General features: G+C 40.5%; 1 protein-coding gene across 1 annotated transcript in view; it reads right to left on the bottom strand.

Moving 5' to 3' along the window:
- Positions 1-8,516: 8,516 nt before the first annotated feature.
- LOC126484214 (molybdenum cofactor biosynthesis protein 1-like) overlaps positions 8,517-16,041 on the bottom strand; it is an 81,029-nt gene continuing 73,504 nt past the window's right edge. Inside the window, exon 7 of the mRNA XM_050107628.1 lies at positions 8,517-8,596. Within this exon, the coding sequence (XP_049963585.1) occupies positions 8,541-8,596 (56 nt within the window). The 3' untranslated portion in view covers positions 8,517-8,540. The remainder of the gene's footprint in view (positions 8,597-16,041) is intronic.

Raw genomic sequence — 16,041 nt, 5'->3', positions numbered from 1 at the left:
AACTGGTGCTTCGGAATCTTATACTGGTCTCGCAGGAGTTGCCCATAGCACAAATTCTTAGAAGATTCACTCTTCTTGTACTTAGGTCGGCATTAAGGATTTGGTATTCAATCCCCATGCGATTTCTGTTTTTCATGGTCACTGTGACAGTCGAAGGGATACAGTAAATCTGCACTGGTGCATCGGAAACTAATACTGGTCTCCCAGGAGCAGCTCAAAACACATGCTCTTAGCAGATTCACTCTTCTTGTACTTGAGTCGGCATTGTGGCTTTTGTATTCAATCCCGATGCATTTTCTGTGTTTCATGGTCAATGTGAAGGTCCAAGGTATACTGTAAACGTGCACTGGTGCACTGGAATCTAACACTGGTCTCCCAGGAGTCGCTTAAAGCAGAAACTCTTAGAAGATTCACTCTTCTTGTACTTAAGTCGGCATTGTGCATTTTGTATTGAATCCCGATGCATTTTCAGTGTCTCATGGTCAATGAGAAGGTCCAAGGAATGCTGCAAACCTGCACTTGTGCATCGGAATTTAATTCTTGTCTCCCAGGAGCAGCTCAAAACACAAGCTCTTGGAAGATTCACTCTTCTTGTACCTAAGTCTGCATTGTGCCTTTTGTATTCAATCCCGATGTTTTTCTGTGTTTCATGGTCAATGTGAAGGTCCAAGGTGTACCGTAAACCTGCACTGGCGCATTGGAATCTGACACTGGTCTCCCAAGAGTCGCTTAAAGCAGAAACTCTTAGAAGATTCACTTTTCTTGTACTTAAGTCTGCATTGTGATTTTTGTATTCAATGCCGATGTAGTTTCTGTCTCTCATGGTCAATGTGAAGGTCTAAGGGATTCATTAAACCTGCACTGGTGCATCGGAATCTAATACTGGTCTCCCAGGAGCCGCTCAAATCACCAACTCGTAGAAGATTCACTCTTCTTGTACTTAATACGGCATTGTGTCTTTTGTATCAAATCGCGGTGCAATTTCTGTGTTTTATGGTCAATATGAAGGTCCAAGGGATACTGTAAAGCTAGAATAGTGCATCGGATTCTAATACTGGTCTCCAGGGAGCCGCTCAAAGCACAAAGTCGTAAAAGATTCACTCTTCTTGTACTTAAGTCGGCATTGTGCATTTAGTATTCAATCCCAATGCAATTTCTGTGCTTCATAGTCAATGTGAGAGTCGGAGGGATACAGCAAACCTGCAGTGGTGCATTGGAATATAATACTGCTCTCCCAGGGAGCGCTCAAACCACAAACTCTTAGAAGATTCACTCTTCTTTTACTTAAGTCGGCATTGTGCCTTTTGTATTCAATCCCGATGTAATTTACGTCTCTCAAGGTCAATGTGAAGGTCCAAGGGATAAAGTAAACCAGCACTGATGCATCGGAAACTAATACTGGTCTCCCAGGAGCCGCACAAAGCACAAACTCTTAAACCATTCTTTCTTCTTGCACTTAAGTCAGCATTTTGCCTCTTGAATTCAATCTCGATGCAATTTCTGTGATTCATGATCAATGTGAAGTTCCAAGGGATACAGTTAACCTCAATTGGTGCATTGGAATCTAATACTGGTCACCCAGGAGCCTTTCAAAGCACATACACTTGGAAGATTCACACTTCTTGTACTTAAGTCGGCATTGTGCCTTATGTATTCAATCCCGATGCAATTTCTGTGTTTCATGGTAAACGCGAAAGTCGAAGGGATACAGTAAACCATCACCGGTGCATAGGAATCTACTACTGTTCACCAAGGAGCCGTTCAAAGCACAAACTATTAGAAGATTCACTATTCTTGTACTTAAATCGGCATTGTGACTTTTGTATTCAATACCGATGCATTTTCAGTGTTTCATGGTCAATGTTAGGGTCCAAGGGATTCACTAAACCTGCACTGGTACATCGGAATCTAATACAGGACTCCAGGAGATTCTCAAAGCACAAACTCTTAGAAGATTATCTCTCCTTGTACTTAATTCGGCATTGTGCCTTTTGTTCTCAATCCCGACGCAATTTCTGTGTTTCATGTTCGATTTGAAGGTCCAAGGGATTCAATAAACCTGCACTGGTGCATCGGAATCTAATACTGGTCTCCCAGCAGCCGCTCAAAGCACAAGCTCTTAGATGATTCACTCTTCTTGTATTTAAGTCGGCATTCTGCCTTTTGTATTCAATACCGATGCACTATCTGTGTTTCATGCTCAATTTGAAAGTCCAAGGGATGTAGTTAACCAGCACTGGTGCATCAGAATCTAATACTGGTCTCCCACGAGCCGCTCAAAGCAGAAACTCTTAGAAGCTTCACTCTTCTTGTACTAAAGTCGGCATTTTGCATTTTGTATTCAACCCCGATGCAATTTCTGTGCCTCATGGTCAATGCGAAGGTCCAAGGGATACAGTAAACCTGCATTGGTGCATCGGAATCTAATACTGGTCTCCCAGGAGCCGCTCATGCACAATCTCTTAGAAGATTCACTCTTCTTGCACTTTAGCCGGTATTGTGCCTTTTGTATTCAATCGCGATGCCATTTGCTCAAATTCATGATCAATGTGAGTGTTCAAGGGATACAGTTACCCTGAACTGGTGCATCGGAATCTAATACTGGTCTACCAGTTGACGCTCAAAGCTCAAACTCTTAGATGATTCACTCTTCTTGTACTTAAGTCGGCATTGTGCCTTTTGTATTCAATCCCGATGCAATTTCTGTGTCTCATGGTCAATGTGAAGGTACAAGGGATACAGTAAACCTGCATTGGTGCATCGGAATCTAATACTGGTCCCCAAGGAGCCGCTCATACACAAAATCTTAGAAGAATCACTCTTCTTGTACTTATGTCGGCATTGTGTGTTTTGTATTCAATCCCGATGTAATTTCTATGTCTCATGATCAATGTGAAAGTCCAAGGGAATCGATAAACCTGCACTGGTGCTTCGGAATCTAATACTGGTCCCCCAGGAGCCGCTCAAATCACAAACTCTTAGAAGATTCACTCTTCTAGTACTTAAGTCGTCATTGTTCCATTTGAATTCAATCCCGATGCAATTTCTGTGTTTCATGGTCAATGTGAAAGTCGAAGGGATACAGTAAACCTGCATTGATGCATTGGAATCTAATTCTGGTCTGCCAGGAGCCGCTCAAAACTCAAATTCTTAGATGATTCACTCTTCTTGTACTTAAGAGGCATTAAGCCGTTTGTATTCAATCCCGATCCAATTTCTGTGTTACATGGTCAATGTGACAGTCCAAGGGATAGAGTAAACCTGCATTGGTGCAGCGGAATCTAATACTGGTCTCGCAGGAGACGCTTTAAGCACAACCTCTTAGGAGATTTACTCCTCTTGTACTTAAGTCGGCATTCGGTGTTTTGTATTCAATTATGATGCAATTTCTGTGTTTCATGGTCAATGTTAAGGTCCAAGGGACACAGTAAAACTGCACTGGTGCATCGGGATCCAATACTGGTCTCCCAGTAGTCGCTCAAAACTCATATTCTTAGATGATTCACTCTTCTTGTACTTATGTCGGCATTAAGCCTTTTGTATTCAATCCCGATGCAATTTCTGTGTTTCATGGTCAATGTGAAGGTCCAAGGTATACAGTATACCTGCACTGGAGCATCGGAATCTAATACTTTACCCATTAGGAGTCGCTCAAAGCACAAACTCTTAGAAGATTCACTCATCATGTACATGAGGCGGCGTAGAGCCTATCGTATTCAATGCAGATGAAATTTCTGTGTTTCGTGGTTAATGTGAAAGTCGAAAGGATACAGTAAACCTGCGCTGGTGCATCGGAATCTAATACTGGTCCCCCAGGAGCCGCTCAAATCACAAACTCTTAGAAGATTCATTCTTCTTGTACTTAATTCGGCATTGTGTCTTTTGTATTCAATTGCGGTGCAATTTCTGCGTTTCATGGTCAATATGAAGGTCAAACGGATACAGTAAACCTGAACTGGTGCATCGGAATGTAATACTGGTCTCCCAGGATACGCTCAAAGCAGAAACGCATGGAAGATACACTCTTCCTGTACTTAAGTCGGCATTGTTCCATTTCAATTCAATCCCGATGCATTTTCTGTGTATCATGGTCAATGTGAAAGTCGAAGGGATACAGTAAACCTGCATTGATGCATTGGAATCTAATACTGGTCTCCCAGGAGCCGCTCAAAACTCAAATTCCTAGATGATTTACTCTTCTTGTACTTAGGTCGGCATTAAGCCGTTTGTATTCAATCCCGATCCAATTTCTGTGTTACATGGTCAATATGAAAGTCCAAGGGATACAGTAAACCTGCACTGGTGCATCGGAATCTATTACTGGTCTCCCAGGAGCCGCTCAAATCACAAAGTCTTAGAAGATTCACTCTTCTTGTACTTAAGTCGGCATTGTGCCATTTTTATTCAATCACGATGCAATTTCTGTGTTTCATGGTCAATATGAAAGTCCAAGGGATACAGTAAACCTGCACTGGTGCATCGGAATCTAATACTGGTCTACCAGTTGACGCCCACATCACAAACTCTTAGATGATTCACTCTTCTTGTACTTAAGTCTGCATTGTGCCAATTGTATTCAATCCCGATGCAATTTCTGTGTTTCGTGGTCAATGTGAAAGACCAAGGGATACAGTAAACCTTCATTGGTGCATCGGAGTCTAATACTGGTCTCCCAGGAGAAACTCAAAGCACAAACTCTTAGAAGATTCACTCCTAATGTACTTAAGACGGCATTGTGCATTTTGTATTCAGTCCCGATCGAATTTCTGTGTTTCATGGTCAATGTGAAGGTATAAAGGATACAGTAAACCTGCACTGGTGCATCGGAATCTAATACTGGTCTCCCAGGAGCCGCTGGAAGCACAAACTCTTAGAAGATTCACTCTTCTTGTGCTTAACTTGGCATTGTGTGTTTTGTATTCAATCCCGATGCAATCTCTGTTTTTCACAGTCAATGTCTTGCAAAGTAGTGTTCCACGGCCTGCACAATCTAGAGAACATACTTGTCCGCCACTAATCCTGTGAGTGACCCAGGTGCAAGACCTGTCCCACAAATCCACCCACCACCTCCTACAGCAGTCCAGTCGCAGGCATCTCCCACCATATAAAAGGCACGATCATGTGCAAAAGCAACCTGTTAAAAATCAGCTATGCTGCAATTACCATACAATTTTCCATGTAGGGATGACAAGTAACCAACTGTTCACTCGCAGTAATGTCTAGCATCAAACTGTGGAAACCACAGACTTGACATTGCAGTTGCCAAGAGGCTGTACACCACTTCAACAACTGCTTCACTAGACATACCATTTGGATATTCCCTTCCAGTGCAAGTTTCTCTGAACTACACAGGTGGAAATTGTCTCTCCAGCACATCTAGTGCCATCCACCTGACCTAAACCTCTGCTAATTTGTTTCCCACTGTATCACTTTACCTTTTACCTTCTCTCTTCTGTACCCACCAATCTTTTCCCATTCAGACCATGTACTGTCTTCTCCAATCACTCTGCCCCCCCACCCCTAGCAGCTACTGCGGGTGTGTACATTTGGCTGTCTGTGTGGTTTCCAAACTAAACCATGTGCATTTTAGATATGTTAGATCCATATACTTTACCTGAAACTAATTCTCTGAGGTACTGAGACTACTGCTTCCTGGCTCAGGGTTTCTATTTTCAGCTAACACAGTAGTATTGTCTACAAACAAAAGTGTATGGGACAGGATATTTACCAGTGAATCATTCACACTGGACACCAAAAAGACTGTTGTGGGGCATGTAGACAACCCCTGAGATGGTGCACCAAGGCTGTGTGACTGCAGGAGCAGACAGCAAAAACTCTACACAAAAGATGGTCCAGCACGTCTCAGAGCTTACAGTCAAACATTATCAGGCAAGGTGTCCATATTATGCAAATTAATGTAGGATTAACAAGTGACAAATGCAGTTACCAAAGCAAATTAAATGATGAGCATGCCATCAGTATTATAGCTCTAAAGGAAATGCATTTAGGTGATAATTCAGCAGCTACATGCAAGATTACGCAATATAAAGCAATATCAATACTCCTCTCAATTGTTAGGTGCATCCACAATAAATGAAAAAAGAAACAGCTCTTGGATTATGCTGGCTTAAGCTGTCAGAAAATTAGTGATGTAGAAGTAATTAAGATAAAACTCAAAGGCCTGGTTATTACATCAGTCCACAAATCACCTAACGGAAAGTGTCTGACACTAGTCTTACACACAGCAACTAGACAGCACGTATATGTTTAAGATTTTAATTCCAAAACACAACCTGGAGATACATAAATAGAGACAAAAATAGAGAACCATTGTTCGAATGGATCAACACACAAGAAATTATCTAAGTTTGATGCCAAGGAATTTAAAAAGTTTTGGGCAGGCAGATGGAAACTGATACAAAACCTGACCCATCCATCTTTTCCACTGATGAGAACAAATTACCACTGAATCACTCAATAGTAGTACCTAAACATTTTTCAAGGAGTGTACATTGGCTCACAAAAGTTATCATTGGTGCTGAAATATCAGTTACAAAATACATTGATAAACCCTCATGGAAATTTGAAAAAGCTAACTCGATACAATACACCCAGGAAGTGGCGAGCAACCCACACTGGACACCTCAAAAGTCAGAACATTGGGAATTATTGTAGATGTAGCTAAATGGAATATCTGAAGGGAAGTAACAAAATAATGTGTACTAGGATGGGACAAACCTGCCCAAGTCCTCTACAAAGGATACCAAGTGTCTAAATAATGTTTTGATAACATTTTGTATTTAAAAATATGTGTGTGTATAAATTGTTCATGTTGATGTATATTTGACAATTTAAGAAATGGTCATGCTTAGGAACAATGTAAGAAATAGGTGTTATGTAAAAACCAGTGTGCTTTTGTTTGAAACGAAAATGGCTGTGGCGCACGGAAGAGGTGCGAAAGGCGAACTGGCGTGCTACCTTGAGCAAGTTCGGGAAGTAAGTCACACAGTCTGAAGGCAGCAGTGATTGAGGTAACTCCTTTGTGGAGCAGAAGCTTTGCCTGCAAATTTTCATAAAAATGCCTCGGTTGAAGACTGCAAACAGCTTACAGCATAGCTGCGAGTTGTTGAGCTACTGTATGTAAAACTGAATGAAGCCAAGAAGAGAAATTGAGCCCATACAGCAAGAAACTTGCAGGCCGTAGTGTGGGTAGTGTAGCCATCATAACTGTTCACCACACTCAAGCCTACAGCCACCAGATAAGATTTTTTTCTATTTTTACCTTTGTACAGCATGAACCATTAATTTAAAATGTGTTTTAATAATCATTCTTGAACTTTACGGAAACTGGCTCACCCTGTTATTTCATCCTAATCATACATCTGTATAGGGTTCCTTCCTGGTGTTTGATTAATCCGAGTGTCCTGTTTTACAGACTTATGAAGTGCCAAGTTAATATAAAGAGGCACCATTTAAATTGCTTTAGTGTAAATAATAAAAATGTTTTCTTAACTATTGTAAAGTGTTATGGTTTGCTTACATAAAATTCAATCAGAGTGAAGCCAAGTTACTAGAACCTGTTAGATGGCTACACAGAATTATTTCAAAGAATAATAGCTTTTGAATGTAAATTCCACCAAGAAAGAGGTTTTCTTTAAGTGAAATGTTCAGTTAAAAAGTGCGTGCTTTAGTGTCTAAGTATTTAAGTTTCTTGATTATGGAAAGTGCTTTTCTAAAGGTAGTCCCCCCCACCCCGGCTAATTTTTTTTACCTTCCTTGAAGTTATCTACTGGGCTTTTTCTTTTTTAAAAACATAATGTATAAAGATGTAGCCCAAAATTGTTTAAGTGGGGTAATTTATTTGAAGAGCCAAACTAAACAGTAGCAAGAAAGTAGGCAAAATTCACATTTCTGCTTCTCCAATACTTCACTATTTCATTGCCAGGATAGGTTGGTGACCATTAAGTACATGTTTTAAACCACTAAATGAACTTGGAAATGAGTTTTCCTAGCTTCAGTATATTATTATTCATACTGTGTTCCTATCTAGCCACTGGGTAAGATCTTCGGAAAAGAAGTGAATAGTCCAATTTACTTATCCATTAGACGCAACACACGGTAAATCCTGTAAGAAGGATAACTCTATTGATTATCTTTTCCTGTAAACAGGACTATCCTTCGATAGTGTATTTTATTTTAAAACTAAACTAAATTTTAGTAAGAGGGTTATACGTGGCAACATAGAGACAGGGTTTCTGTTATTTACGTAAAAGCATACTAATATCATAATGGTAGTGTTATAAGGTCCTATTAATGTGTGGTCATGACATTTGTTAAATGTCTCACCACATTCCTATTGAAACTATTTACTCTTCTTGTAAATAACACCTATGACAATTTTATACAAATGTCCACTAAGACTTTGCTCATCAACTTTCATTTAGGTAACAGCGATCTTTTAGATGTATTTAAATCAGTACTGTTAAGAAATACTGACTAGCTTTATTTTCAAGAATCTCAAGTTTAAGTTATACATACTGTTATCCTCCAATAAGAATCATTGGCCGATTCTTCATCTTTGACAGGTTCATCATGCCTGCAATGCAAAACATTATCTTTTGTATTAACAGATGAAATCCAACTTTTTAAATTTAATAAATGCTTATAAAAACATAAAGTTTCTTCAAAAAATGTATTTATGACAACTTCCTGTCACAGATAATTTTCACTGAATGTTGCAACCCAGTTATAATGCTGATGAGAAGCAAATGTTGTTCTTTTCCCTCTCTTCCTTCACCATCTCCTGTTTTGTTCACCTTGACATATTTCTACCAAGCAGACTACCCCAATGGATCCACTGCTTATATTTAACACACAGTAAATTCAGTGCAAATATTTCCTTAACACAGGATGTGCATTGACGAGCTTGAATTAATCAGAAAAATATAAACAGATACTAACCGTTCCACAGCTCTTACAAAATACTTGTATTAAGTAATCATCAAAGCTACTTTTTGTACAGCAAGAGGACTAAAAGTCAAAATGGTGCTACATGCTACAGGCAGTGCAATACAATTTATTTTACTCATTGCTACAGCAATAAATGTACTTATAAAAATATTCAGACTTAGACTATAATCAAATACAGAGAGAGAAAATATTCTCACTAAAGAGATATAGCAGCCATAGGCAGAAACAAATAAAAAAACTGATACTAATCTTAGCTTTGAGGACCAAAAGTTTCTTCATCTGGAAAACACAAAAAGAGAAATGAGACTGTTCAAGAATTAAGGATGAAAATTCAGGATCTTGAGTCAAGGAAGATGGACATGATGAAATTCAGTTGCGAAAGAGCAGCAGATGATGTAATTTTAAATGCTGAGAAATAAGATCTCTTCAAGAGGAGCCAAATAAGTGAAGAGGTCAAATAAGTGAAGAACAAGCTGAAAATACCGGTAAATGGGCTAAAATGGCGGCAAATAGATAAAGGAAACAGAAAGAAAGTGCTGAAGAACAGGCAACCAAACAACAACAACAACAACAACAATAACAGCACATTGTAGCAATATATAATAGCAGTCCCACAACATCTGGAGGAAGATTTTCCACTAACAGAGCAATAAATTCATGAAGCCATCAAATCTTCCAAAACTTCAAAGCAACAAATGAAGACTCCACTACAGCAAAATTATTGAAATAGTCAGAACACACAAATGATCTACAACTGCTGTTTGAGAACATTTGGAAAGCTGAAGAGATTATGGAAAGCATTAATCCACAGCTATGAAAAAAAGGGGACACTCAAAATGTCAACAATGGCAGAGATGCCTCACTTCTGCCAGTGGTATACAAAATATTATCAAAAATTCTCTGGACAGAGTTGTAGAAACTTTAGACAAATAACTGGGAGAATCTCGAGGAGCTCTAGAAAGGGAAGACCCTGCACAGAGCAGATGTTTATTAGAAAATCGATAATCCTCCACAGACTGCTAATCACCAAACCTATAATAGTATCATGTATTTGTTTCAAGAAAACTTTTGATTTGGTAGGCAGAGAAATTATAGGTAAAATCATCAAAGAATTTTGTATTAAAGCAAACATAATCTTCAAAACACTAGCAAATAGGATGACTGAAGCTAAATTTATGGGAGAAGTATCTCAACCATTTGAAATAAAAACTGGTGTTAGACAAGGGGACAGTTTATCACCTTTACTGTAACACTGCATTCTAGAAAAAATAGAAAGTATCTGGAATTTGGAGAAAAAAAAATTACAAAATTGAACCAATAATTTTAGGACGAATAACAAATGGAATTAAGGTAAACTGCCTGGCTTCTGCAGATGATTCTGATATACTTTCAAAAAAATCTGACAGACAGTTATTGAAAGAAATCTTTTGGAAGAAATAGCAAAGAGAGCTGGTCCCAAAATTTCAGCCGAAAAAACAACATTGATGACAATTTCAAACAATGCATCAACATTCTTAGAAAAACAAAAATGTAAAATAGCATTAGTAAGTAAATTTAAATATATTGGACAAACTGTACAACAAAATGGACTAGAAGAATTAACAGTAGATGCAAGAGTCAGCAAACTGGAGAGAGCAAATCGTTTTACAAAGGATATTTACAACAAGAAATGTACAACTAAAAAAACAAAACTAAAACACTATCCCACAGTGGTATGACCAGGATGTTTATATGGATGAGGATGCCTAATGATGAACTATAAGCTGGACAGAACAGAGGTTCCTCAAAGGAGCATTATTAGAAAATAATGGTTGCAATACAAGCTACAGATGGCTGGAAAATGAGAAGTAATGAGGAGATCTACAAAAATTTTGAGAAAATATCAGAAGTAATGGCTAAAAGAAGATTAATCTTTTTTTAGAGACCTCTACTGAATGAGTAGTACTGGAAGAAGGACTCAATGATAGCATGGATTACAGAAATAAGAAAGAAACAACATCAAACAATCAGAAATAATAGAAAGAAACCTTTTTACAGATAAAATACTGAATTTAAAAGGATCATCACCTCTCCAAGATCAAAATTAATTTCATCCCTCTCAATAAGACCGTGAAAACCGGAAATAAAATTCATAAATATGATATTGCGAAGATCAAAATCAATCAAAACATATTGGAACAATGCCACCAGTAACTGACAGTTGAATCCCATAAATGGGCAGACATTGCCTCCGTGATCCAACAAGCAGCTAATACTACAATCCTGACAGCTAAAAAGAGGAATCATACATGGTGGAATGAGGTTTGTGGTGAGGTGGTGGCCCAAACAGCAAGTGCATGGAAATAGTGGAATTCTACCAGGAGTCCTGATGATTTTGATGTATTCCATGAAGTTCGAAAATATGCAGCCAGAACTCTATGAAGGTCTAAGCAATTGCATGAGAAACAGCAGTTAGAATAGATCGATCAGTGTTTCCAGATAAACAATGTCAGAGACTTCTATCAGACGATCAAATCGAACTTGAAAGGATACCAAGCCCCTAGTTTTTGTTTTAGAGACGAAAATGGAAAGCTCAGTGTTGTGTACATAGTTCCGCATATTCAGCGCGTACACAAATTTCCCACTAGAGTGCGCCCCGCTAAGCAAAACAGCGCAGGCGCAGCACTCGTCCATCTCCGCACTATGAGATGGCGCTGCCATAGAGACGGACCAAATTCTGCTTCCGCCGATCCGCGTATTAATACACTCCTGGAAATTGAAATAAGAACACCGTGAATTCATTGTCCCAGGAAGGGGAAACTTTATTGACACATTCCTAGGGTCAGATACATCACATGATCACACTGACAGAACCACAGGCACATAGACACAGGCAACAGAGCGTGCACAATGTCGGCACTAGTACAGTGTATATCCACCTTTCGCAGCAATGCAGGCTGCTATTCTCCCATGGAGACGATCGTAGAGATGCTGGATGTAGTCCTGTGGAACGGCTTGCCATGCCATTTCCACCTGGCGCCTCAGTTGGACCAGCGTTCGTGCTGGACGTGCAGACCGCGTGAGACGACGCTTCATCCAGTCCCAAACATGCTCAATGGGGGACAGATCCGGAGATCTTGCTGGCCAGGGTAGTTGACTTACACCTTCTAGAGCACGTTGGGTGGCACGGGATACATGCGGACGTGCATTGTCCTGTTGGAACAGCAAGTTCCCTTGCCGGTCTAGGAATGGTAGAACGATGGGTTCGATGACGGTTTGGATGTACCGTGCACTATTCAGTGTCCCCTCGACGATCACCAGTGGTGTACGGCCAGTGTAGGAGATCGCTCCCCACACCATGATGCCGGGTGTTGGCCCTGTGTGCCTCGGTCGTATGCAGTCCTGATTGTGGTGCTCACCTGCACGGCGCCAAACACGCATACGACCATCATTGGCACCAAGGCAGAAGCGACTCTCATCGCTGAAGATGACACGTCTCCATTCGTCCATCCATTCACGCCTGTCGCGATACCACTGGAGGCGGGCTGCACGATGTTGGGGCGTGAGCGGAAGACGGCCTAACGGTGTGCGGGACCGTAGCCCAGCTTCATGGAGACGGTTGCGAATGGTCCTCGCCGATACCCCAGGAGCAACAGTGTCCCTAATTTGCTGGGAAGTGGCGGTGCGGTCCCCTACGGCACTGCGTAGGATCCTACGGTCTTGGCGTGCATCCGTGCGTCGCTGCGGTCCGGTCCCAGGTCGACGGGCACGTGCTCCTTCCGCCGACCACTGGCGACAACATCGATGTACTGTGGAGACCTCACGCCCCACGTGTTGAGCAATTCGGCGGTACGTCCACCCGGCCTCCCGCACGCCCACTATACGCCCTCGCTCAAAGTCCGTCAACTGCACATACGGTTCACGTCCACGCTGTCGCGACATGCTACCAGTGTTAAAGACTGCGATGGAGCTCCGTATGCCACGGCAAACTGGCTGACACTGACGGCGGCGGTGCACAAATGCTGCGCAGCTAGCGCCATTCGACGGCCAACACCGCGGTTCCTGGTGTGTCCGCTGTGCTGTGCGTGTGATCATTGCTTGTACAGCCCTCTCGCAGTGTCCGGAGCAAGTCTGGTGGAACTGACACACCGGTGTCAATGTGTTCTTTTTTCCATTTCCAGGAGTGTATGTAACGCAGCCAATGAGATTGCTGCTAACATAGAACATTTTCTCCTCGCGCATCACACTCGCGCAGTGATACATGAACGTGCGAGGTATTATAACGAGTGTAAAGACCTTCGATCAGTCAGTCTGCATTTGTCTGCACCAGTCTGTATGAGTCTGCATTAGTCTGTACCAGTCTGCATTAGTCTGTACCAGTCCGTCGAGTTCTACAATTGTCTGTACCAGTCCATAGTCAAGATTCAGTCTGCGCCTGATAAGATTACCATATTCCTGTACATAGCCATGAAGATAAATGTATAGACACTTTTGTCAAGTATCTGAGATATATGTGAGAATAAGATTAACGTACCAATCCCAAAGAACTTCAGATTGTCAACTGTAAATAGCATCCAGAACCAAGTTAAGTAATTTTTATATTTGTTATTATTTTAGTAAATGTGTGTGAAAATTAATCAAATTCTGTTTAAAGTTGGTCACCGTCAATCTGCTACTCTAAGCATGCAAGTGGCATTTCTATCATCTGACCGAATGGCAGAAGATAAACACACCATGATAAGACCACGAGACATATTGCTGACACTCGCTTACTTCGTTAGAGCAACAAGTCAAATAATCTGATGGTGTGTGTACTGAAGGTCTTACAGTATGCACACCACACTCGGCCTGACCAACAAAGAAAACTGCAAGATCATGTCTCGTTACTTTGAAAACCTACTTAATTGTGATGAACCGAAAGAAAGATTCCCTGCATGTGCCCCAATCCACAAACTACCCCTAATCTCCATCTAGTAAAGAGGAGACCAAAGAGATCATCAACAACTTTAAGAATAATAAGGCAACTGGAGAGGATTCAATAGTGGTGGAACTACTGAAGCTGGCAAATAATGAAACTCTAGATATACTAGTCCAACTTTTTGAGGAGATCTGGAGAGCTGGGATGATACCAACTGAACGGCAGTCAGCTTTAATCCATCGTCTACACAAAAAAGGTGATAAATAGAATGTCAATAACTATAGGGGTACCTCATTAGTATCTGTTCCATATAAGATTCTCTCCAAAGTGATACAGAATAGAATAGAAGGTCATTGTAACCAACTGATTGGGGACTATCAAGCTGGTTTCCGAAAGGGCGATTCTTGCGCAGAACAGATCTTTAGCCTGAAGAACATCATCAGGTCCAAAAAACTGGAAGAAATAACTATGTGGTCATGTTTGTTGATTTTCAAAAAGTATATGACTCCATCGACTGACAGGCATTAATGAATATTTTGGAAAAGTTTGGGATGGATAATACCTCAAGAAAGCTGATCAAACAAACTCTTACTAACACAGCGTCAAAAATTAAATTTATGGGTGAGGTATCTAAACCCTTTACAATCAGAACGGACATAAGACAAGGAGATGGACTATCCCTCTCCTTTTCAATTGTGTCTTGGAAAAGGTCACTCGAGAGTGGAGAAAGTTATTAGCCCAAGAAGAAACAAATGAAGAGTGGTTCAGACTTGGTCCTAAGAACAAAGGGGTGTGCATTGACTGCTTAGATTTTGCGGCTGACCTGGCCATTTTTGCTAACAACATAGAGTCAGCAGTCAACAAGATAAATAGGCTGTCAGAAATTGCTGAAAAAAGTTAGACTCCAGATCTCTATTCAAAAGACAAAATATATGACGAACATCTGTAACGGACCTGAATGGATGGTAACCAACCTGGGAAAAAATCGGATGAATTAAGAATTTCAGGTATCTCGGTGAAGTCATCCACCAGGAGAATGGATTAAAAGAAGAAGCAATTGCCAGGATGAGGAAGTTAGACCAAGCATACCAACTGACAAAGAATACTTATAACAAAAAGTCTATGAGTATGTGGGCCAAGTTCCAACATTATAATACAGTTGTAAAACCTGAGGGCTTATAAGCATCCAAAACTTTGACCACGAATAGACAAGGTCAAGCTGAGCGGCTGGAAAAGCGTGAGTGTAGGATATTAAGGAAAATCCTAAGGTAATAGATGGGTCGATGGACAATGGCGAATGAGAGCAAATGAGGAATCGTGCAGCAAGACAGAACCTATCACAGCATCCATTACAAAGAAATGATTGTTATTTTATGGTCATCTCATGAAAATGGACGGTGATAGACTATCAAAAAGAATACAGAGTTTCATCCTATCTAAGAAAACGAGGCCGAGATGGTTCAAAGAATGTGAAAAAGATCTTAAGCAGATTGGTATCTCAGAGAGAAATTCCTGAAAGGAACAAATTTAGAAGATTGGTGACCAACTACCAAGGTTTTAACATGGCATCAACATCCGAAAGACAGTGAGGACCCTTATCTGAAGGGCATAAAAAGGTACTTCTTGGAGGGGCTCAGAAGATACTGGCAGGAAGTCAAAGCTGGAGCAAGAACAAGACATGGACACTACAGTGAAGTCGGTTGTTACCACGCAGTCCATAAAGACTCACCTCGATAAAAAAAAAATAAAATAAAAATAAAAGGCTTTCGATGCAGAAGAAATAGGGGATTGAGAACAACACGAATAGAATAAAGGGGGAAAAACATGAGGAGGAGATGGATGAGTACTGGAAAAACAGGAGACGACAAGGGAAGAAGAAGAAGTGAAGTTATTACATGGTGAGAGATGGTGATTGCATTTGATTTGATTCAGTTTTCGTTACATACACCGAAAAAATGAGATGATTCTCAAGGGTGTGGAACATGTCAGAATGTATAACACAAAACATTTTAATATAATGAATACTACCCTGATCATTTGTCACGAGATTGTCAAAATAGGTGAATACAATACAGTAAACTGGAGAAGCTAATATTTACAGAATTAATACGCTGTCAGAATGAAATATTGTTGTTGTTGTTGTTGTTGTGGTCTTCAGTCCTGAGACTGGTTTG

Source organism: Schistocerca serialis, chromosome 6 (genome assembly GCF_023864345.2).
Source record: "Schistocerca serialis cubense isolate TAMUIC-IGC-003099 chromosome 6, iqSchSeri2.2, whole genome shotgun sequence".
NCBI classification, from domain to species: domain Eukaryota; kingdom Metazoa; phylum Arthropoda; class Insecta; order Orthoptera; family Acrididae; genus Schistocerca; species Schistocerca serialis.
Note: the sequence above shows the minus strand (reverse complement) of the source record. Positions and strands in the feature narration are given on the sequence as shown.